This window comes from Sus scrofa, chromosome 11 (genome assembly GCF_054392235.1).
Source record: "Sus scrofa isolate SSC_HxYL_T2T_F1_AM1 chromosome 11, Sscrofa_HxYL_maternal_Yorkshire_Landrace_v2.0, whole genome shotgun sequence".
NCBI classification, from domain to species: domain Eukaryota; kingdom Metazoa; phylum Chordata; class Mammalia; order Artiodactyla; family Suidae; genus Sus; species Sus scrofa.
Window position 1 is genome coordinate 73,506,893 of NC_139393.1, and position 23,602 is coordinate 73,530,494.

The following is a 23,602-nucleotide window of genomic DNA, read 5'->3' on the forward strand; positions in this document are numbered from 1 at the left end:
TAGAGCCCAGTGAGCTCAGGGCACAATCGAATTCCTCAAGGGGAGGGTCACACTACTGCCCAAACGAAATCGCCCTACTTTACACCCCCCCTCTTCGGGTTCTGGGTTCCCTTGGAATTATTTCTTAAGCAGAGTGTTTGGAGAGTGTTTGTTTTCTAAGACAAAAATGCTATAATCTTTAACAGCCACTACATACTTTTTATAAAAGACCCTTCTCGATGAGAATTAAAAAATAAAAATAAAGCCACTACTACCTGGGGGCTAATCTAAATTGCAAGGTAGGTTAGTCATTGCTTCACATCAGTGGGAAAACAGGTACATTTACGAATTGTGCCTATTCATGGCCCAAAAGGAGAACCCACTTTTAGACAAAGAGATTGTTTTTTAAAGCTGCATCCTCCTGTTGCCCTTCCCAGCTGTATCTGGCTAAGAGAGCATCTCAAGCGTTTCCTTTTCAGGTATCGATGGTTTTCTTGGAGGCACTTTTTGTTTCTAATAAGGTTTTCTCTGCCCTCTAGTGGTTGTTTTGTTTCTGGCACTGGAACCAAGGTCATGTACAATTAGGGAGCAGAATTTCCCCCCAGCGGGGTTGCTGAGCCCTCCCTGTAGGGCTGGCCATGGCTTCTGGGGCGCCTTCTGAAAGGTCTAGGGTGACTTCACCTCCCATTCTGCAAAGACAGGTTCAGACTTTGTTTTTCCAGCCACTTTTCCCGTGTTCTCCAGCACGGGCCTGTGTGAAGGTGTGCCTCATTTCGACCACATTTGATAGCTGATTATAAGAACTGGTGATCTCCATTCGACACGTAACAAAGAAGCTTCAAAATGCACTCCTCTGGTGAACAGAAGGAGTTGTGTCTGTTTTTAAGGTCTTTTGGGGGGCCCTTTCTTCCTGTTTCCAAGTCCAGCCAACTCAGTAGGAATCAGGCTTTTCTCGCGCTTGGGCTTTCAAAACGCCCAGGGGATTCGGAAGGTACTTCCGAGAGGTAACAGCTGCGGCTGCGGGGTTGAGGCAGACGGATTTGGGTACAGCTGCCAGGCCCTCGCCGTGCCTTCTGTACAGTTTGATCCCCGGTAATTACTGGAAATGACACCACCTCTTCTTAATTAACCCCTCTGACACAAACAGAAGGTGTGCTTCCCCGGTGAGCTTCCTCCAGAGATGGCGAGTGGAGACAGAAAGGCTCCGGTCGCCCTGCCCTCTCGCCTCTATTCGCCCGTCCTCCCGGGATGGAAATGAGGAGGCGAATCAGTTCACACGGGCCTTTCACGTTCATCTAAGAAGTACAGCTCTCCCTTGCTTATAGGGTGATGATGGAACAGAGTCAGCTCTCAACAGAGAGGCCGGATGAAAAAGCCACATGATATGTAACAAAATGTATCCCGTGCAGTTAAGGTGGGGCCACCAAAACCATCTTTTCCATAATTTTCATGTTTTCTTTTTTCTTTTTGTCTTTTTAGGGCCGCAACTGCAGCACATGGAAGTTCCCAGCCTAGGGGTCCAATCGGAGCTGTAGCTGCTGGCCTAGGCCACAGCCACAGCCACATGGGATCCTGCTGCATCTGTGACCTACGACGCAGCTCACAGCAACACCAGATCCTTAACTCACTGAGTGAGGCCAAGGATCAAACCCACATCCTCATGGATCCTAGTCGGGTTCCTTACCCCTAAGCCACAATGGGAACTCCTAATTTTTATATCACAGTTTCAAACAAGTGTTGTTTTCAATGTTTATATTGTGAAATAGATCATGCACACACACACACACACAAATGCACACATAATATACACAGTTTACTATTAAATAATGAAAACGAATGCCCTTGTCCCCTTTCCTTTGTATTTTACAAAGTAGTGTTTTAAAGTCCTTTCCTAACCGTATGGTAAGAGAATTCTCTTTGCTACATATCCTTAGATACTTATTATCCAACTTTTAAACACGTACACATCTGATAGAAGTGAAATGGCAGCTCGCTGCAGTTCAATTTTGCATTTCTCTGAATCCCAACGAACGAAGCAGCTTTCCACACCTCTGTTGGCCATTCATGCTACTTCTGGAAGTATCTAGCTTATTGTTCCTACTAAGTCTTCTTTTTACCTACTTGTAAGAGTTTTGAATATATGCTGGATATGTAGGGTCAGCTGTTCATATAGCGCCAAAGTCTTTGGCAGACAGCCTTCAAAGACCGCTTGAGATTTGTCTTTTTGCTCTCTTTATGGTGCATTTTGATGAACAGCAGCTCTTAATTTTTTATGTCGTTAGATATATGAATACCTTATTTATGGTTTGCGTTTCTGTGGCTTATTTAATGTGCATCCAGTTATCAAAAATGTAGCCACTACATTTGGGGACTCTTGCATTTCATCAGCTAGTGTTACCCTAATCAATATGGAAATTGGTACCTTGAAGTAGGAAGCTGCCTCAACAAAATTCTAAACCCGCAGCGCTGGCCTGGTGCATGGGCAGCAGGCAGCAAGGAAGAACAAAGCAAGACAGAGTGCAGAGAGCTGTGGGATGTGGCAGCATAAACGTGTGCCTGCTGTTAATTTTCAAAGCAGATCAAGTGCCTAGTAGATGTGTAACCCTGCAAAAAGTAGTTGGAAGCAGCCAGAAATGCTAGTATGTGTAGGTTTCTACTCGCTGCTTACAGCAAGGTGGGAGAAGAGAAAGATGAGTCCCAGCGAGAGGTGGTCGGTTTGAGAGGAAAGATGGAAAGGAATGGAAAGAGTCCAGAAATTCAGAGTTTCAGAGATGGGCAAAGCTGAATGCTTCTGCCCTCTAAACCAGGATTTAAAAATGAGAATGAAAAGGACTCTGAGAAACGAAAGTCCATTAGGAAATCTTAGTTACAGGAAGGGATGAGAATGTGTGCCCAAGAGCAAATTAAGGTTCTTTTTTTTTCAACTCAAGGTTATCTCATGAGATGGCCCCCAGGTATCTGCCACTGCAGTGAAAGAGCTAACTGTGGGAGGTGAGGAGCGAAAAGCAAAGATATGGATCAGAGAGAGAATTTTTGTGTATGGGGAAGCCCTGATGTGGTTATTTATACACGGAATTTTCTGGAAGCAGATAGATGAGATGGCCGCTCAGTATCTATGAGAAATGCTCTTGCCAATTACACAGCAGCCTGTCTTTAAAAAGCCTGTGACTATCGAATAGCCTCATGCACCTAAACTTGCCCCAGGAGACAGACAGTTGGCCATAAAGATGGAGCCCCCTCGAAGAGGACGTACTCCTTCAGCCCATTTCAGATGGAGCCTTAGGGTAGCAGCCCTCCCCAAGGGTGGTCCCCAAAGCAGCAGCCTCACCACTACCCGGGAACTTCTTAGAAATACGAACTATCCAGAAATTCTAGGGAATTCTAGGGATGGAGGCTCTTAGGCTGGGTGGTAGCAAGCCCTCCAGGGAATTCTGATGCTTGCTAAAGCTTGACACCACTGCCTTACAGGAAAAAGAATCAGGAAGAATCTCCTGGACAGCGGGAACAATGGAAAGAGAGTTTCTTCTAGAGAACAGAATGGAGTGTAATCAAGAAAATTCCACAGCATCCAGGGCACAGAAGCTTCACAGTGCTTGCAGGGTAGGATTCCAGGATTCCTATGACTGCTGTCTCCTAGTCTTTCCTCTTTCTGAGTTGTGAGCCACTTTGCCTTTTTGTATTGGGGCTGGGACAGTTGCTAGATAACTAGTCTTTTAAGTCCCAAAAAGTCAGATAGTGAGGAACTTCAACCAGACCATTTGGCAAGAACCTTCATCAGTTACTACCAATAGAATGCAAGCAGGGTGGTCAAGGAAAAGGCGAGGGGGTGGGGGGCAATGAAGACTCTAAGGTCCTAGCTAGTGGCCAAGTCACGAGTTGGGAGGCATTCGGGTCCTTGAAAAAAAACAGCTTCTTCTGACCAGGAATGCCTACACTGATTTTTTTTTTTTCTTTTAGGGCCCCACCTGCAGCATGTGGAAATTCCCAGGCTAGGGGTTGAATCAGAGCTTCAGCCGCCAGCCGATGCCATGGCCACAGCAACGCCATATCCAAGCCACGTCTGTGACCTACACCACAGCTCATGGCAACCCTGGATCCTTAACCCACTGATCCTTAACCCAGGGATCGAACCCACATCCTCATGTCAGGTTCATAACCTGCTGAGCCACAACAACAGGAACTCCCCCTACGCTGATTTTTTAAAGTAAGTAAGGAACTTCTATTTTGCTGAGACAATTTCTGTTGCTTTTATTGTTACAAGAGTGTTTCATTTTTTTTTATTCGTAAGTTGTTTTATATTTTAGATGTGTCTCTTTAAAAGAACAAGGATTATACAACTTTAGAGTGTAGGCTGAAAGTACAGATACACTTCAGATTGGAATATCTGTCTTTTCATGTTTACTGTGATAACTGACATATTTGTATTTGTCCATCTTATTGTATGGCTTTGTTTGCCCTGCTTTTATATTTATTTTCCCTTCATCTTTCTTGACTTCATTTGGATTAATCAATATCTATCTATCTATCTGTTATAACTCCCATGTGAACAGAACTGAATCAATTATATCCTTGGTGTAGAACAAATTTTTCATCACTGTTCTATATAAAGGCTTTTTTGTATAATCCATTTGTTTGCTTATTAATATAATAAACACTTGTGACCTAATTACCCAGCCATTTTTTATTTTTTTCTCCATTCTCTTTTTTATCTCCTTCTAAAAACCGGGTCAGATACAATATTGGGCCGTCTCACTTTCTACTTAAGGTCTCTTTCAAAATTTTCATTTTCTTGTTTCTTTGGGTTGCATTCCAGACAGCTTTTCCTTATTTCATTTCCAATTCATTAATTCTCTATTTATGTCTCAAATCTTCGGTTTTTCCTCCCCTTTAAAATTTTTATTTCAATGTTTTATAGCTATAGAAGTCTTTTATAAAAATCCGCTCAATCATTTTATAGACTCACTTTCATCACTCTTCTTCTCAAGACGCTCAATTTTTTAAAGAAAATAAACATTCTGTTTCTCAAGCAGTGTCTGATATTTCTCACACACCAGGTCTTTGACAGTCTCCTTCTCCTAGCCTCCAATTCTGATATATTCCACCCACTGGGCCGTTCTGATGGCACATCTTGTGATTTATTTTTAATCGTGGTTCTCCTTTTCCTTGGAAATGTTACCAAGAGGAATTCTTGGAGACCTCGGTTAAAGTCGTGTTCCCTCCGAGAGGTCTCGCATATGCTTCTGTCAGTTGCCTGGTCGTCCTTCCCATCTGGAAATCACTTTAAATTCAATTCTCCATTTGAACTTCAATTTTAACATGCAGGTAACAACAAATTTACATGAGCGCTTGATGCCGACTGTGATTTCTCAGGGGAAAATTCATTTTCCTTCTACCCAGTGTCCAAGTAAATGCAGGCAATTTCACATGCTGTTCCTTTCTGCTTCTGGTCTTACTCTTTAACATCCCCCCAACACCGATGTGCAGGACTTTGCAAAGGTCTCCCAGGAGAACCTATTTTTGAGCCCCGTACATTACGTCTCTCTCTTATACTTAGGATGAGCATGCGTCACTCCACACAATTTTAAGAATAAAAGTGGGTATGATGAATACTTACACCAGGGCAACGGACATTAACTAGTACTGTCTTAGGTAAAACAGGAGGTATGCTCACCCCCATTCTTCCCAACACAGATATCTTAGGCTCAACACACCAGGATGTTGCAGATGCTATTTGTAAAATTGCTGTTTTGCTGCTTGCTGACCTCTAGTTTCCCATCTTTTTAATTTTTCCCTTGGTGGTGTCTTTAGTTTCTTACCAGCTTGATGAGCATTTCTGTAGGTGTTTGTGAAAATATTTTATGTAGCCATTTTCACTGGTTCCATTTGGAAGGTGGCACAATAGATTTAATCTGGTATGTTACCAGAAACAAGTCGTGTCCCTTGTCTTCAAAGGCAATCCAAAGAGTCAACTTAAGTGTGAATTTTCCACAACCACAAACTGATCAAGTAAGAACTGGGACTAAAAAGCAGGTATTTCTCATTCTAAAAGAGGCACGTGTTTGTTATTGTTTTATGTATCCTACCTTTTAGCATATTGCTAAGAGCTGGAAACACGACGTGACCATGTCCTGGAGGAGCGAATAATCTCACTAGGGAGAAAGGAAACACATGCACGGACGAGGGAGCATCCAAGTCCTGTACCACCAAGTGCCCAAAGGGCTTCATGAATAAGAAGAAGAATTAGGACTGGGTCCCTTGGGCTGGGTGGTTAGAGAAAAATTCACCAAAGCTGAACTTGAGCAGTGCTTTCATGAACGGTTAACATTTGGATGGGAGCTTTAAGATTGACTGTTTTAATTCTTTAATATAAAGACTATTTGAGTTTGTTCCTGAGTTTACAGGGGAAAATCAGCACTATTATTTAAACTGTTAGATGGTTTATGTGAATCAGAAAGTGTTTTGCAAGAAGGAGCTAGTTTGCTATTTGATACAGAGAATGCCATTTGTGGTGCACACATAGTTTTTTCTTGGCCTTCATGATGTAAGATTCAGATATTTATAATGTTGTCTCCGATAATGGGATAATACTAAGTATTTAATACCAAATACTGTGATACTGTTCGTCTCCCAGGTGCATTTAAATAGATAAATAGGGCATGTAACCACGTACAATTAAGACCCTAGGACATTTCTGTGAATTTACCACTCAGAACACACTTTAGGGCTGTTGGTGAGAGGGATTTAGATAATAATATATGTTCCTGAAATGCTCCCTTTGGATCAAGCTCTTTAAATAGAACTAGAATAATGATGAACCATAAGGGCGAAAAGAACTTGATAAACGTTTCATTGAGATTTGATGGCAGCCCCACATAAATACCCAATCTAATAGGCACATACGAATAATGCGGCTAATCTGTAAGAGAGACGTATCTTTGAAAGCGGAATTGTTTAGTACTAAGGTTTCTATCTCCAGGGTACAGCACAGTGCTTTGCACACAGCAAAGGTTTAGAAGATACGGTGTTAGTTCTCCTGAGGAGAAATTAAAGCTGGTATTGCAATTCTAAACATGCAGGCCATGCACTCCTCTGTGCTATAAAGCCCTGTGTTCAACAAGCAAAGATACGAACTGAATAAATACTATTTTATGCATCTCCATTTAGTTTTCAAATGTTTGTGGAAGGCATTGTGATTAATCCAAAAAGCATCATTTAGAAGCGTTAATGTACTGTTACTGGGTATTTCCAAAAAGAAAAACAATGTGATCAGGCTATGGGTACATTTTCAAATCATAGAGAACACATTACATGCCATTATCAAATAACATATATTCTTTCTCTCTCTCTCTCTCTTTTTTTTTTTTTTTTTTTGCTTTTTTAGGACCATACCCGTGGCATATGGCGGTTCCCAGGCTAGGGGTCAAATCAGAGCTACGGTTGCCAGCCCATGCCACAACAACAGCAACACAAGATCCAAGCCACATCTGTGACCTACACCACAGCTCATGGCAACGCCGGATCCTTAACGCACTGAGCAATGCCAGGGATTGAACCCACAACCTCATGGTTCCTACTTGGATTTGTTTCCACTGTGCCACAATGGAAACTCCCTCAAATCACATATATTCTACATAATATAACATGTAATCATAGAAACAAAAGAAGAAGAAGGAAAGAGAACAACTCAAACTCAGTGCTTTAGGTGTACTTCGAAAAATCCCACTTCCCTAAAATCCCAAATTCCCACAAAACAACAAAAACCAGAGAACGCTTTGCTTGCACAGAAATTAGGAAACAACTCTGGCATCATACTACCAGCCTCTAAGACTTTCTTCTCGATATCAGACAGAATAAATTGAAAGAAAACACCAGGAATCCTCCCAACCCCTTGGTGCAAAGGTGCAAAGCCTGTACCAAGCGGTAGGCCATTAGCAGAGGGCATGCGGAATAACCCGGCTAATCTCCTCCAGTATCCTCCTTGGATACGAAATCCAAGAGCTCTTTTTTTGCTCTTTGCATGAGGATTCCTTTCCAAGCTCCTGGTCTGTTTCAAGGATGTTTCTGAGAGTATTAATTACCAGGCTTTGGAAATTTTCTTATGATCCATGTAGTCTTTATGTTTCTCAAGTGCTTTCTCACCATTTGTTCCTTTGGAAGACTCTGACTCCTACTACAGGCTTTCACCAGTTGCCTCATTATTTGTGGCTGTCCCCTCACTCTGAAAGGTGAGGCGCTAAGAAGCTGAGCTACCATGGCAGGTCATGGCTTCCTGCCTGGCTTCCTGAAGAAAGCAGTTAAAACAGAGCCTAGCGCACGGCTCGTGCTGTGTAAGTTGTATCTGTTGTTGCCAAGTCTCCCATTTCCCTGGAGTAGAATTCGCCAGTATTCTTGCTGGGAAATGTCAGCATGAGCTACCAGTTGTATCAGAGCCAAATGTTCCTATTTGGTATCAGGCACTTTTAGGCTGCCTTTAATGGTATCTGTTGTCCTCGTGTGAAGAATCTTTCTGGCTCAATCTCATCCAAATGAAAAGCTTAGCAGTCCCTTGGCGTGGAAAAGGCAGGAGGCATTCCGTGCAGGTCCCGCGCCCTCACCTGCTGTAGATTATTGTAGAGCACAAGGGAGAGGCTCTCCTACAGTTAAAAACAATAAACCCGGGCAAAATACAGGAATCCAGTGTTTCCAGGCACTAGACAACAGACAAAGCAACACTGTCAACTCCACAATCACCCCAGACGGCTATTTAGGCAAGTAATTTCCTGAGTGAGTCGCTGAGATCTGGAGTCTAACCAGAGCGCGGAGGTCCCACTGAGCCAAGGAGGCAGATGTCAGCTTTTGACACTGACAGCGTATCTCAAATATTAGAAGCAGAGCCCCAACAATGATGGAGTCACGGGGAAGGACGGGGCGGGAATATATGGAGATTCCCCGTGACTCCTGGGCCACGGGCCATGTCGGCAGAGAGAGATCATCTGAGATTAACCGAAAAGATGCCGTTACGGTATCAAACATGCCCGTGGTCAACACTGAAGTTCATGCCCAACTAGAGAGGAAAACCTCCCCAATACCCCCTTAGCTCATTTTGCAGAGACACCGGAAAACTGTAGCTTAGGCGTAAGGACCACACCCTCCGGTAAGGTCTCTTCGAGACGTGCTTTGAAAAGAACCCTGAAACCTAGTCTGGACAAAACCAGAGCAGAAACAACTGAGTCCTGCTTCCAAGAAGAGCTTGGAAAACCTGTTCTTAAAAAATTCATTAGAAAACGAACTCAAGATAATTTCAAGGAGTAATGGACGCGTGTCCGCTAGAGGAAAAGCCAACAGTCTTCAAGTGACAATAACAGAACCTAGAGTCTCTACAATGATTTATTCACGGTATCTGCATCTAACCTTCCAATGTACAGCAAGCACCTGGCAGGGAGGACTGTGATAAACAACACAATGGAATTCAAACAGCGAAACCCACAATGTGGAAAATTTCACGGGCCAAACAATGTGATTTCTTCAGTAAATAAATGCAATAAATAAAGGGAGGAGACACTCTAATGGATTAAAAGAAATTCAACAGACATATCAACCAAATGTAATACACAGACCCTGTTTGAATCCTGATGCGCCTGGGTCCATGAAGAAAGCAGCTAAAACAGCCTTGCGCATTGCTTGTGCTGTACAAGTTGTATGTAGGCTACTTGTATGATATCAGGTAGAGTATCCTGAGTGGCGTTGCTGGGTGGAGTCTAAGAATTAAGGTTAATTTTAGAACAGGAAGAGATGTTTGACCTCAAGTGTTACATGACCTTGTAGTTATTAATGTCTTGTTCTATTCGGATGTCAGAAGCTCAGGGTGGTGGGCGGGGAGGCGGGAGGATGGCCTGCACTGGCTCAAGAGGACACACACAAGTACTAAAGTGGGTTTGGAGGAGAAGCCTGGCAGCAGTAAAGCAAACTCCTCTGAGAAGCTCCTTCCGCAAGGGGGCAGCTCCAGCCCTGCGGATGGCAGGCAAGGCTGTCAACCCCGAAGACTTAAAGAACAAGATGAGGCTCTTAGTGAAAGGAAATTCTTCCCAAACTTCTGTCCACACTTACACTATCATGGAAGAAATGCTGGAGAGGCAGCTCCCCTAGATGTTTCTAGGCCTTACTGGGCGCATAGAGCGGCCGGACCTATGTTTAGAGCAGAAAGGGTAAAGGGAGTTGAAGGGCAAAGACCTTAACAGAAAAGCCCTGGCTAAGAAAGGAGAACGATGTTAGAATTTGAAAAGTCGCCACTGGGAAATGCCTTGTGGATCGTGACAACAAGAGGCAGGGGCTGGGAAGCTATGGAAGCAGAGGAGGCAGGAGAAGTTTATGTTCAAAGAATCAGGCTGAGACTTCCTGAAACCCCGCTCCGTCACTCCACAGAGGGTCGGTAGACACTACGCACCTCTTCGGATGGGTCAGTGCTTCTGAAAAAGAGAGGAAAGAAGGAAGGGGAGGAGAAAAAAAAAAAAAAAGGAAGGGGAGAAGGAGGTTGGGGGGGAGGGAGGAGTGAGCATCTAACCTTCCAATTTACCGGAGACACGCGGCTTGGAGAACCATGATAAACATCAAAACGGAATTCAAGCAGCCACACCCACAATGTGGAAAATTTCATGGGGCAAATAACTGGTTTTTTAATAAATGGCAATAGATTAAATAATTTATTTTATTTAAATAAAATATTTAAATAATTTATTTTATTTAAATAAAAATAAATAAAGTAGGTTAAAATTAAAATAGATAAAATAAATGGCAATAGATTAAAAATTCTAATGGAGTAAAAGAAATTTAACAGACTTATCAACCAAATGTAATACACAGACCTTGTCTGGATCCTGATTTGAAACAAACAAACAAACAATTCTTTGGAGGCAACCAGGAGAAAGAAAATGTGGATTAGATATGAGATAACCATTTTTAGGAACCATTTTTTAATCTTGTTTTGGTTTCATCTGTTTTGAAACAAATCAAAGCATTTATAGGCAAGACCAAAAACTTTTCAAGGATTGGCTTTTGAATATTCTAGAAAAAAAAGGTGGGAAGGGAAGATGAAGCGAGAATGGTAGGATGTTGATTAGTGGTAAAATTAAGGCAACTGCTAATTTCTCCAATCTTGTGATTATCTGAAAATTCCCCTGATATGAAGTGAAAAGCGAAGTGGAGGAGATACTGTCTACAAAGTTACGAGCAGATGTGTCTAGATTCCCAGCCCACAGGGGCAGAGAGCCTGATTCGGCTTCCAGTCCATGAGCTGTGAGCAGATCGGGCAGCTCCCTCTCTGACAGTCAGTCAGAGCTCTGCTCTTTTGTTCTTATACTTTCCCTACCTCCAATTGGGTGAACTGGGCAAAGGGCATTCGGGTCCCTTTCTAGTCTCGGAAGCACCACCAATCTCTTTTTTGGCCTCAGTTCCAAACTGCATCCTGAAGCACAATTAACCCAGAGCTCTTTACTTTGGAAAAGAAAACTGACCCTTTGAATCGAATTGAGCTTGGCTCTTTGTGATGATATTCTATCAGCAGAACCCTGGAGGGCAGACAGTCACCTGCCCTTGACCATACCTACAGGGAACCGGTCAGATAAGAGAAGGACAGAGTTGTTGAATCAGGAAAGGTATTCCAAGGATAAAGGAAAATCATGCACGTTCCCAAGCTAAGGTCGACTATCCAGATAAGAGAAACGTTAAACATGTGAGAAAATGGGACTGAATATTGGAGCAAGTCCCTAAGAGAGCAGAACATGGGCCAGCGACACGGTGGCAAGAATCAGCATCAGAGAGAGAGAGGACGTGTTGTTCTCCAAATTGCCGGGAAGAAGGGAAAGGATAAAAGCAGCGACGGAGACAAGCTGAGATTGAGATGGAGACCGAAGTGGCTTTTCTATGGTGGGTGAAATCTTTGGAATAAGAAACAGAGTGAGAGAGAGAAGGGCAAGGGGCTTGTGCCCAGGGCTAGAATCACAACAACGGTTTAAAGGCTACTGTGATCACACTTTGGGGATGGCCCCAGAACCGGGCTGGGCATCGGAGAGGGGGAGGGGAGAGCGACCGAGCTTCTGGGTTCTAAGTGGACCTTTGATTGCAACTCCAACTCCACGCTGTGCAGCTGAGAGGATGGCCGAGGCTGGCTCTCTAGTGAAACAGCTCATTCCACATGCGGTAAAAAGGCCCAGAAGGAGACGGCTCCGAAGGGAGTGGATGGAGAAAGCACATCATCCAGCAAAGTTCATGTACCGAGTCACTGCCTTTCTTCTTTCTTCCTCGATGCCGGGAGCTTCCTGACACGCATGCGCACTGAAGCCCAAGTCAGATGTTAAATCCCAGAAGAGCCTGAAAACCAGGAAGATTTCCTACAGGATCCTTTCCTCTGTTCAAATCGTCTATTCCAGCCTTCTTCTAGAACGGATTCTTAAAATTGTATTTGCTCTGTCAACATGGAGAACACAAGCTTCATGTAAATGTAATGGTGGTAAAGCTGCATTTTCACAGGAAACTCTTACCAGCCTATCCAGTGATTTAAAATCAGTTTATTAATGGTATCAACACATTTACCAGGGTTTTGACTATCCAGACTAGGCATTTTCTCAAATATTTACATTGAGTGCTAATTAAACACACATAATTCAAAAATAGCTTTAGCTATTATAACAGAGAACACATTTTCAAGAGAGGCACAAATGAGAAGGTATATAAAAGAGAGTTTTTCCCAGAATATGTTCCCAGAGAAATTAAAACAATGTTAGATTTTATTTAACACCCAATATACACATAATATTGAAAAGTACTTCTGTTCCCCCCAAAGTGCTCTTTCTTCCCCAGGACATGCCAATAATGACCAGTACAAATTGATAATTTTTACAAATTCAATAACAGCTTTTAAAAGAACCTACAACAATAGAGAAAAATATCTGGCAGGTGTTCCTTTTAGGTATTCACATGGACATCGTTGAATTGCCTGGGTGTATTGTACTGGCCAGCTTTAGTCTACAAAATTGACTAAGGCCTGGTGAAAAACAGTTTAATAATCACGAAGTTTGAAAAAATTATAAAGATATGAAATTTTTTAAAAAGCAAGTATTGAAAACTATACAAATAATGCCTTGAGTAGTTTTAGGGGCTCAGTACTAACAGACCTCAGTATAAAGAAGCAAGAAGCTACAAGTGAAAAGATTGGCTTTCTCTTATCACGGCATTAAATACTGGAGATCTAGGGCTAGTGGGTGAATTTTAATTTACACACTATGTACGTGTGTGTGTGTATAAAACTACATACATATAAAGTTGGTGAGACTAGATGTCACTCAAATGGCCCTGAGTCCCGATGGCTCCTATTCTACATCTGAACACTTGACCGATCTGCATCCATCCCATGCTTACATCTACCCAAGGAAGGATCCCAATAAGCAGATGATAAAGAACTCATAGCAGCCCTGCCCTGGCTTGGGCACATGGCTACCTGAGCGTGCACTGTTTTCCAAGAGTTCCGCTGAGGGAGAGAGTCCGGACTTCTTAGAAGCTACCGAAGAGGTATCAGCATTTCCCTTTGGCTGAGTACAGGAAGTGCTTCAAGGGTTGTTTGACTGACTGATTTTCTTCCCTTGCTCCAGGTCCCCACCTGCTGGGCACCTCACCATCGAGCAGACGGCCTGCTGGAAGTTGCTGCCGACCGCCACATACAGCAACAGGTTGCCAAAGGTGTTGAGGGCGGCCAGCGGTCTAGAAACGATGTACGCCTCGTGGATCTGATTCTCGGTGGAACAGCTGATGGAAAGCAGGCGAGATTCGATCCGAACGACCCTTAAGATGTGGAAGGGCAAAAAGCATATATAAAACACGAGGAGCAGCAGAATGGTCAGCCTCCGAGCCTTCTGCTTAAGGCAGCTGTGCGTCTGAGGGCCCTGGGTGAGGGTGTAGATGATCGTCGTGTAGCAAAGCGTCACTATCGCCAACGGGAGGCAGAACGTGGTCGCCGTCAAAATCAGGTTGTACCATTTGATAGTTGTGAGGTCATCCGAGCTCGTGAGGTCAAGGCAGGCAGATCTGTTGGTCCCGGTGGTCGACGTGATCAGGAAGGTCATGGGCATGACGGCCGCCAGCGAAACGATCCACACCACGGCACAGGCCACCGCGGCCCACCGAGTCTTGCGCGTGGAAAAGCAGCTCATCGGGTGGATGATGACCAAGTAGCGGAAGATGCTGAAACAGGTGAGGAAGAGGATGCTGCTGTACAGGTTGAAATGGAAGCCGAAGCGGATGAACTTGCACATGAAGTCGCCAAAGATCCAGTTCTCGCCGCTGGCGTAGTAGTGGATCAGGAAGGGGAGGCTGGTGAGATAGAGCAGGTCGGTGCAGGCCAGGTTCAGCATAATGATGGTGCTGCTTCTCCAGGGCCGCATTTTGAAGACGTACGTGGAGATGGCGACTGCGTTCCCGGGAAAGCCCACCAGGAAGATGATGCTATAAATTACAGGGAGGTAGTGCCTCTTGAGTGGGAGCTTTTCATCAGTGCAATTTCCAAGAGCGGCTGCATAATCAGGGAAATCAGAAGCATTTACAGAGTCATCTAGCGGCTCGTTCATGGTTGTCTCCTTTCATCTTGCAAGAAAACAAGAGAGTTCAGTTTGGCAATAGGAATCGAGAGAAAGTAACTCGCTGATAAAGGAAAACAGAAGAGGCATCAATGCAGGGTAATGAAAACAATGATGCACTTTGAAATGAAAATTGCTCTAACGGCCTAAATTTGCCACTTCTTTCTCTTTAATCTCCAAAGAAACCTTGTAAAGAAGAAATTGAATTTCTAAGAAAATGACTGTAAGGCAAGTTACTAAAGACATCTAACAATAATATCAAAATTAAATTACCATGAGAATTAAAATGAAGGGGGGGGGGAATACCCCACATAGAGCTGCAGAAAACCATTTGGTCAGGTTGCCTTTGGGGTGAGCCCTAGGGTACCACCATTAGAAACCCAACAATGAGACAAGACGCATCATGAATCATGCATGAGGCACTTCACCATCACGACCGCTGAGAGGCATTTCTTATTATTTCTATTTTATAGAAGAGATGAAAACCGCAACCTGTCTCTGGTAACACAGCTGAGTGAGACAGCTGGGATTCGAACCTGTGTTTTTCTGACTTGTGATCCATTCTCTCTCCACCTTGCCTCACTGTGCTGCCTCTCCCTCTGCAGCACCCAACTGAAGGGTGGAAGAGGAAGTGAAAGGCGTGGAAAGACAGAATACCAGACATTTTAAAATGGAAGATCTCATACATTCCAACACTATAGGTCTGGCAGATTTCATTTGCAAATTTCAGCCCTCCCAGCTCATTTGAGTTGCTACTGTAACCTGCTCCTGTTGTGGGGGGGTGTTGGCAGGGAGAGGAGGAGCCACAGCTTCACGCAGGGTAAACAGCTAGGGCTCTATGGCCACACAGGCCTGACTTTGGTTCTGTCTAGCCAGTGGGTAGTTGTGTGTCTCTAAGCAAGTTGCTTAGGTCTGGGAGGAGTGAGATTTTAACTTTCTTCTTGCTTACTGGAGTTTTCTAAAATTTTGACTGTAAATTTCTGCATGAAGATAATTTAAAAGAAGACGCACTCGCAATCATTTCATTATTTGGATGTAAATAGCTGTTGGTAAAACGCATCCACTTACTTATTTAAGGAGTGCCCACTGTGTCTTAATTAGGCCCTCTGCCAGGTCCTAAAGATACAAAACGAATAACACACACAGATGTACAAGCCACTATCACAGTCTACTTGGGGAGATGGACAGAGGAATTATTTTAACAAAATAAAACTCTACCTCGTGGAACTATCGATATATCAAAAAAGACAAGAAAAGCTCTTTGAACACTGCTGGGACAAAATAAGTGCTAAATAAATGTTAGGTGGTTGTTAACCACAGAGTCCTCTGATAGATGAATAGTACAAGGCTACTGATATTACTAAGAAGGGAGGGAACAGCCACCTGGAGAAGGGGAGGGGGCACTAAAGGACTGTCATTAGGAGGGAACATTTAAGCGGAAACTAGCAAGAGAGAGAGAAGGCGCTCCAGGCAAAAGGAGTAGCATGTGCAAAGGCCCTGGGGTCTGACAGAGTTCAAGAGGTTTCAAGAGAAATGTCAGAATGCATTTAAACATGTATAGTTTAATTCTGAATGAACTGGAAAAAGGACAGTTCAGGGTTAGGAAACCTGCTGGGCACTGAGATCTGGGAGAGGTGACGAGGGCAGCAATCAGGAGCCTCACGAGAGAGGCCGGTGCTACCTGGGGCCACGGATTCTTGACCAAGAGTGAATGTGTCTCTTCCTGTCCAATTCATTTACTCTCACTGGCAATGCTTTTTGTAGAACTACCATTGACACAGAACCAGGGGTGACAGAAGTCAGGCCCTGCTGACCAGCCAGGGTGCTGTGAGGCCAGGAGATCACAGTGGGTAGCCTTTTTCTTGGTCAAAAGCCATAATGGGCTCATGCATGGATAGAAGGCAGTCATTGGAACCCAAAAGTAAATGGTCGCAGTCAGGGAGTCTCTGAAGCAGCACTTCCTGAAGTCTGTTTTTAGCAAGTCAAGATTCAAGAAGACCATGCCGCCTGGCTGTCTGCTCCTCGAAAGCAGAAACAGGAAGTCACCTTGCAGGGCAGGGGCCCACACACAGAGGGCCTCAATAAGCACGTGCTGAATGAAAGAATCAGAAGTAACATCAGCACAACTTACCTTGGGCTGAAGAGCTAGTGAACCAGCCACTGCTACCCAAAAGAAAAAACAAGTCTGGTTCCTTAATGGCTTTTCAAGTAAAGAGCAAAATTAATTTTCTGTCTTTGCCAAAAACCCCCTGCCGTGTTATGGGGTCGTTTTAAACCACCCTCATATCAGGAAAAGGCAGGTTGTCGGTAGAAGCAACCACCTTATTGTTTTGAAAAGCAACAGTGCAAGTTGGGATTTACCGAAGACTGGCTGGCCAAATGCAAGGGGGGAGGAACCGACTAAGAAATGTCACCCCTCTCCCCTAAACCTCCCTGAGAGTTTGAGTTGACAAAACACAGGTGAAGTTAAGAACAGGAGAGAAACACTGATCGAGGCTGTGAGCCACGTAGAATGAGGCAGTTTCTTTCCTCGACAGTCCCAGAGTCCTGCGTAACTCATCGCCGCCCCCAGAGCCCCAGATGCCCACAAAGGAGGCATTTCCATCCAAAGGACAGCAGGGAATCACGTGGCATATTCCCAAGTTTTGCCGCGACAGTGGATCTCAATCACACGAGGAATACAGACCTCCCAGGACTATGGCACTCTTTCTAAACCAGAAATAATGATCTACTAAGCTTCAGCCTGACCAGATGGACAGGTCTTAACCGAACTAGATGCCACACCAAGAAAAGCAAGCACCAACATCTTGGGAGCTTTGTTATAACGGAAAAAGCTTATCATTGCAGCCTCTACTCTTTTTTTTTTTTTTTTTTTTTTTTCTCTCTCTGAAATTGGGAAGAGACTGTGATTGTGTGAGGCTAGCTGCAGGATGTCAGTGTTTTGGGAATGCACAGCCCAGGACCGCTATCCTAATGGCCAGCCGCCCATGAACTTCACAGACTGAGGGTTCCAAGCTTCTGTGGCTAAAGAAGACCAGACCAGACATGGTATCTACTCAAGGCGCAGCATCTGCTACCTGACGTCCACCCAGGGTTCTTACCCACTTGGGGGGAACAGTCAAGTGGGATTAATGACGCAATGTGAATCTTCCAGGGTATCTGAATTTTGTAGCAAACGCCCTACCTGGCAACCCCACCTCCAACTCCACTGCAGCTCCCCCCTCCACACTCCCTGGGTTTTTCTGGTGCTGCTCTAAGGGAATGTCATTCTCCCCCCCTTTACCCAAGTTGCCAAGGACCACGGAGGTAGAATCTTGAAACACTGCTGCTCTCACCTTCCCTCAGAGTCCTCGGAAACTCCACAGCTGATGCTGCATGTGGTTACCAAGAAGAAGCTTGGACAGACCTTTCATTCACGAAGATTCATCTGGGTGTCCGCACCCACCTATCTGTAAGCTAATTTAACCCTGTACCAGTGGAAGACAGATCAATTCTTACTGCAGACAGATTTGTGCAGATGGTGAATGCTGTCCTTCCTGAATCCAGAAGGAATCTGTCCTCTCCCCAACTCTTCCATCGAACCCAAATTGCGAATACAAATCTGCAACTCAGGTATCCTGACAACTTGCTGAGGGGGTCCAAATCTACGATTTTAGCTATTTGATATTTAATATTCTCCAATTAAATAAAATCTATGAGAATACACAAATGGACACATGATTTTTCTACATGCAATTTGGAGGGTTAGAAACTATCCTAAATTAGTTCTTAATCGATAGCAAGGAAACAAAGCAACAAGACAAGATAAAGGCGGTTGGGAGGGAAGGTTGCCTGCTGCGGGAGGTCGTGGGGCAGTGTCTTGGGCATCCAGGGTGAGCTAGAGATGCATCCGGACGGCAGAATCTATCCTGTCAGCGATGAAGTCTCTGCCCCCAAAGGCCCCGCAAAGGCCGCACACTTGGAAAACGTACCAATAAAGTCACTAGTCTGGGACTTTCCCAGGCATCCCTGACACCATCTCTGGCCATTCTTGGCTTTTATTTTTCCCCAAGCGCCCCCGCTCCCTGCCAGGATGCGGACTGCAATGCTGCTGCCACAGAGGGAACTTGGGGCCCGAGACTCTGCCTTAGCCTGGTCTTGGAGCAGAGACGGGTCCGGAGGCTCTGCCCCGCCAGGCTCAGAGCGCCTCGCGATCCCAGTCCCGCATCAGCGCAGATCCCCAGCACTCTGCGCCTTCCCTCCCGCCCCCGGCGCCCCGCACCCCCTATCGCGGCTCACCTGGCACCCCAGGCGCGGCCACCAGTCACCCCCGAGTGGCCGTCGGAGCGAGGCTTCCCCAGGTTGGCGGGATGGTCGGAGCAGAGCCCCGCGCGCCGCCCCTGCCCCTCCCACCGCTCCCAGCGCACGGAGCAGGTGCGCTCTCGGTTCCGCCCAGTGGCCAGCATCCCCCTCGCCCACTTTCGTGGCCAGCGCAGGGCAGCAGCTTCCTCTCTGGGGACCTCTGGACATTCTCGAAGACGGTTTAGCTGGAAACCGCCCAAAGGGAGTTTCTGTGGAGGGGCAAAAACAGCCTGGCAGAAGGGTTCCTGCCCTAGGATGGATGGCTGCGGTCCTGTTCTGAGTCCAGAACTACCACCTGCTTAACCACCGTTCAGGGCCTTTTATTTAGTATGGGATGGAAGCGACTTAAATTCTGGCCCTCTAAATTGAAGCCCTCCACTCGAGTGTCTTTTCTCTGTATCTTATTACAGGCCCTGCAGCTGCTCAGCAAGGCCATTTAAAAAACAGTTTGTAATTGTGGGAAGAGCACCTGGCCAGTCTCCAGATGTGGCACCCAGTCCTCCGGCCATAATGTTGTCCCTTCCCTGAAACGTGGCCCCTTCAAGTAAGAGAGTTGGGCTCTGAACCGCTGGACACTGAGCTCTCTGGCAGCATCAAAGGGGAGGGACCTGCATTGCCTAATGGGGAGGCGGGGAGGAAGCCCCTTCTGTGCTCCAGGGTGGCTGTGCATCGAGTGCCCCTTCTGCACTTCCGTGCTCATTAAAACAACGCGTCCACCTTCCAGGCAGGCCGGCCTGCAGGACGAGGATGGTAAACTGGGCATCCCAGAGCCCAACTGAGGAGATTCACCCTGACGGTTGGACAATGCTCTATTTTAGATACTTTTATTAGTATGCTGGTCATTATCATTATTCGAGTCCCTGCCTCTCTCAGGAAAGGTTCTGCATTCCGAGAAAACTTCTTCTCCAATTTTACTCCTTTCAGTCACTTCCTCAATTCCTCACTTGGAATTCTTTGATCCTCTTTTGTTCCAATCCGTCCACACAGTCATTCCACAGACATTTGCTGCTCGACTGTTCTGGGCTGGGCACTGGGAGCTAAAGAAGAAAGAGTAAGACTTGATCTCTGCCCTGCAGGAACTCATATTCCTGAGCAAAATCAAAATGAATTTCAAAAGTGATTCTGGTTTGATTCCGGTAAATAAGCGCTCTGTGAGGGAACATGATTCAATTGTAAGAGAAAGTGAGGTCAAGAAAAGCTTTCCGGAGTAAAAGACATTCATACATTTTTCCCTTGGTGATCAAGCTTTCCAGATCAAGAGGAAATGGCTTAAAGCGATTATTTAAAAACAAGTACTTGGTCTTAGACTTTTAGACATGGAAGGGACATTTTAAAACACGCAGTCCTTGGAATGTCAAATGGTGCAACTACATCATACTGCAAATAGTAAAACGGTTCATCAAAAATTAAAAACCAATTATGATCCAGCAATTCCACTCTGAGTGTATTCCCCAAAGAACCAAAAACAGGAATTCAAAGAGAGATTTGTATATCCATGTTCATAGCAGCATTATTCACAATAGTCAAAATGTGGGAGCAACCCCCCAATGCCCAAAGGTGGATGAATGGATAAATAAAATGCAGGATGTACACATAATGAACTATTATTCAGTCTTAGAAAGGAAGGACATTCTGACACAAGCTACAACATGGGAGAATCTTGAGGACCTTATGCTCAGTGACATAAACCACTTACAAGAGGACAAACACTGTATGATTCTGCTTACAGGAGATACTTAGCGCAGTCAAATTCATAGAGACACAAAACCGAATGGTGGTTGCCAGGGGCTGGAAATAGACGGAATGGGAAATGTTTGTTTAATGGGTACAGGAGTTCACTTTTTTTTTTTTAATTGCTTTTTTAGGGCCGCGCCTGCAGCATGTGGAGGTTCCCAGGCTAGGGGTCAAATCAGAGCTGTAGCCTCCAACCTACACCACAGCCACAGAAACGCAGGATCTGAGCCAAGTCTGCAACCTACACCACAGCTCACGGCAACGCCGAATCCTTAACCCACTGAGTGAGGCCAGGGATCGAACCTGAAACCTCATGGTTCCTAGTCGGATGTGTTTCTGACGGGAACGCCCAGAGTTCAGTTTTGAAAGGTGAAAGCACTTCTGCGGATGGACGACAACGATGGTGGCGCCACAGTATGAATGTACTTAGGGCCACGCAACTGCACGCTTAAACATGGTTAAGACGGTATGCTTCTGTCATGTGTAGTTTACCCATAATTAAAAAAAAAAAAATCTGTTAAAAAAACCCATTGCTGTGGTCTCACTTTACAAAGGAAGTCACTGAGAATGAGAGATGGCCAAGGGACAAGCCTGAGCACAAGGCCAGGGCAGCTGCGTAAGACCAAGGCACTGGCCCTCTGTCCTGACTACGTGCCATGCTGGGGGCAGCTGGACCACCTGATCGGAGCCCCTGCTCCACCAGAAAACAACGTGCTGTAGTCCAACACTCTAAACTGGCTCCATCGACAAAATGATGTGTGGAGCTATTGCCTTCTTTATCTTTCAGTATTTATCTATAAATTTCACTTCTTACGACAACTTGAAATGCTCACCAAGAAAGCATCCATGTGCAGAAAAAAAAAAAATCTTAAATGTCTCTGACAAAAGAGAATAACATAATTGGTGTACCTTTAAAACAACTTGCCTTAGAAAATGATGTGACCTGATGGATAATGTGAGAGAAAAAAAAAAAAAATATATATATATAGATAGATATGACTGGGTCACTTAGCTGTACAGTAGAAATTGACAGAACACTGTAAATCAACTATAATGGAAAAAATAAAAATTATAAAATTTATAAAGTAAAAATTAAAAAAAGAAAAAAATTAAAAACAAAATGATGTTACTAATTTAGACTAACTTTTAAATTTCATATTTAGGATCTTGAAGTAGTCTTTTCCAACCGAAAGTCAAAGATTTATATGAAGGTAAAATTCAAATTCCTTTTAAAATTGGCCTCTTGCCCAGATTCAGAAATGCATTTTCTTTTTTAAAATGAGCCCCCAGTAGAACATGCTTCCAGCATTTAGATTCTCAGCCATTCGGGCAGCACAAGTGCAATGGGCTGCAACTGTTCCCCTGAAGCAGGGGATGGGACTTAGCTCTGGATACTCAGAATTTCTCTAATTATGAAGCACCTGTGTCTTAAAGCATCCTGCTCCAAAAAGCCCCATGAGACTCTGCAGAGAAGGCAAATTCAAGAAGCATCTTCCAAAGGCGGGGGAAGAAGAGGCGTAACATGTGGCTAGTCTCCCATGCAGAGCCGCATGAGAAAGGAACACATCATTGGTGACAAGTGGGCTGTCCTATTTCCCTCTCCCCTGGCTCTCATTCCCCATCATTCCTGACCATTTGTGTTAACCTCCTCTCTTCTTTGTGTTCTGATGCTTTGACATCTGGGACCTCGCCGGTCTGGAGAGACTGCCTCTCCTGGAGTTAGCCCATTCCTAGAGAGAGGGTACTTGCAGATGCAGACTAACCCATTCAGAGCCTATATCCCCAGCCACCATCTTTACTGGGCTCTTACACTCTGGTCCACCATCTACCTGCCCTAATGACCCCAGGACCAGGTACAAGACGACTAGGTCAGCCCTTTATGCCCCCGGAATTCGCTTATTCAAACTAGCCAATCCTAAGCCTGATTCCTGCCTTGCCTGGTCCTTCCCGCAGAAACCAAAACAAAGGCTTCGCCATAGTTCCCCTTTGCCATCTGCCTCCTAACCAACCCTGACGCTTCCCTATGCACACCCCCCCACGGTGTGGTGGGCCCCCTCCTCCTGGGATCTGTGTGTACTAAAAGCTACCTTTTCAATGGCAATCAACTCCTGACATGTGGGCCTCACCATAGCTGCGTGATAATAAGACCTATATTTTGAAACACCACTATTAGCTTTGGCAGGCTTTTTTTTTTGTAACTTTGGCCACAACATGGTAGGTCTTGGTATGACAGCAATACTTTCATGCGATGAACTGTCTTGATTTTTTTAAAAACATGGTTAACTTTTTTCTAATGCCTTTACAATGGATTGCTTAGTAAAGACACACTGTTTAAATAAAGCAAGCTTTGGATCCATACTCTCCTAGGCAACAAATTCAGCTGTTGCAGTGGCTTTCAGATTCCTACAACATTTCTTCAGGGAGGAGGAAGGGAGAGAGTTTCGGAAGTTTGAGGCCTGAATTTTAGTGTTTGCAAAGCAACTCAGTTAGCTAGGAAAGGCGGTTCCTTCTCTAAGGCTCCATCTGAAAAAAAAAAAAAAGCAAAAATCGGAGGTTGGACAAGACCCTCTCCGAGGTCAGTTCCTGAATAAAGGGACCAGCTGCGGATGAGAAGCCAGCCTTCCAATGGAGAGAGGAAGACGGAGAACACGTCCTAGCAGCAGAGGGCAGCTCTACCTTAAAGCAGAGAAAGAATGTGGAAAACCAATCACGTGACAACCTGGCCTACCAGACACCCACAACAAGCTGAGGAGGTGCTGCAGAGCTGTGCTGTTTTTTGCAAAAACAAAATTAAGCCTGGAAAATCAAGAGAAAGGAAGGGAGGAATAAAGTGGGGACCCTTCCAGAGTCTGGGGCTCAGCCTGTAGACCAATGGTCTATTCCTGGGATGTACCTTTTGGGCAGGAGCCAGTGCCTCTTAAAGATGATTCCTCCGAAATGAACCA

The 23,602-nt window shown here is 44.9% G+C and overlaps 1 protein-coding gene across 13 annotated transcripts in view; it reads right to left on the reverse strand.

The window, feature by feature from the left end:
- The window catches only part of OXGR1 (oxoglutarate receptor 1), a 177,253-nt gene that overhangs the window by 122,696 nt on the left and 30,955 nt on the right, over nt 1-23,602 (reverse strand). For 5 of the 13 annotated variants that reach the window (XM_084982170.1, XM_084982175.1, XM_084982174.1 and 2 more), the window contains one exon: nt 12,502-14,589. The exons of 5 other annotated variants lie outside the window; for them this stretch is intronic. In XM_084982170.1, coding sequence (XP_084838296.1) covers nt 13,560-14,573 — 1,014 coding nt within the window. In that variant the 5' untranslated portion in view covers nt 14,574-14,589 and the 3' untranslated portion in view covers nt 12,502-13,559. Of the gene's footprint in view, nt 1-12,501; nt 14,769-18,860; nt 19,961-23,602 lie in introns of those variants that run through there. 3 more of the 13 variants (XM_021065794.2, XM_084982177.1, XM_084982172.1) reach the window with 3 other exon arrangements.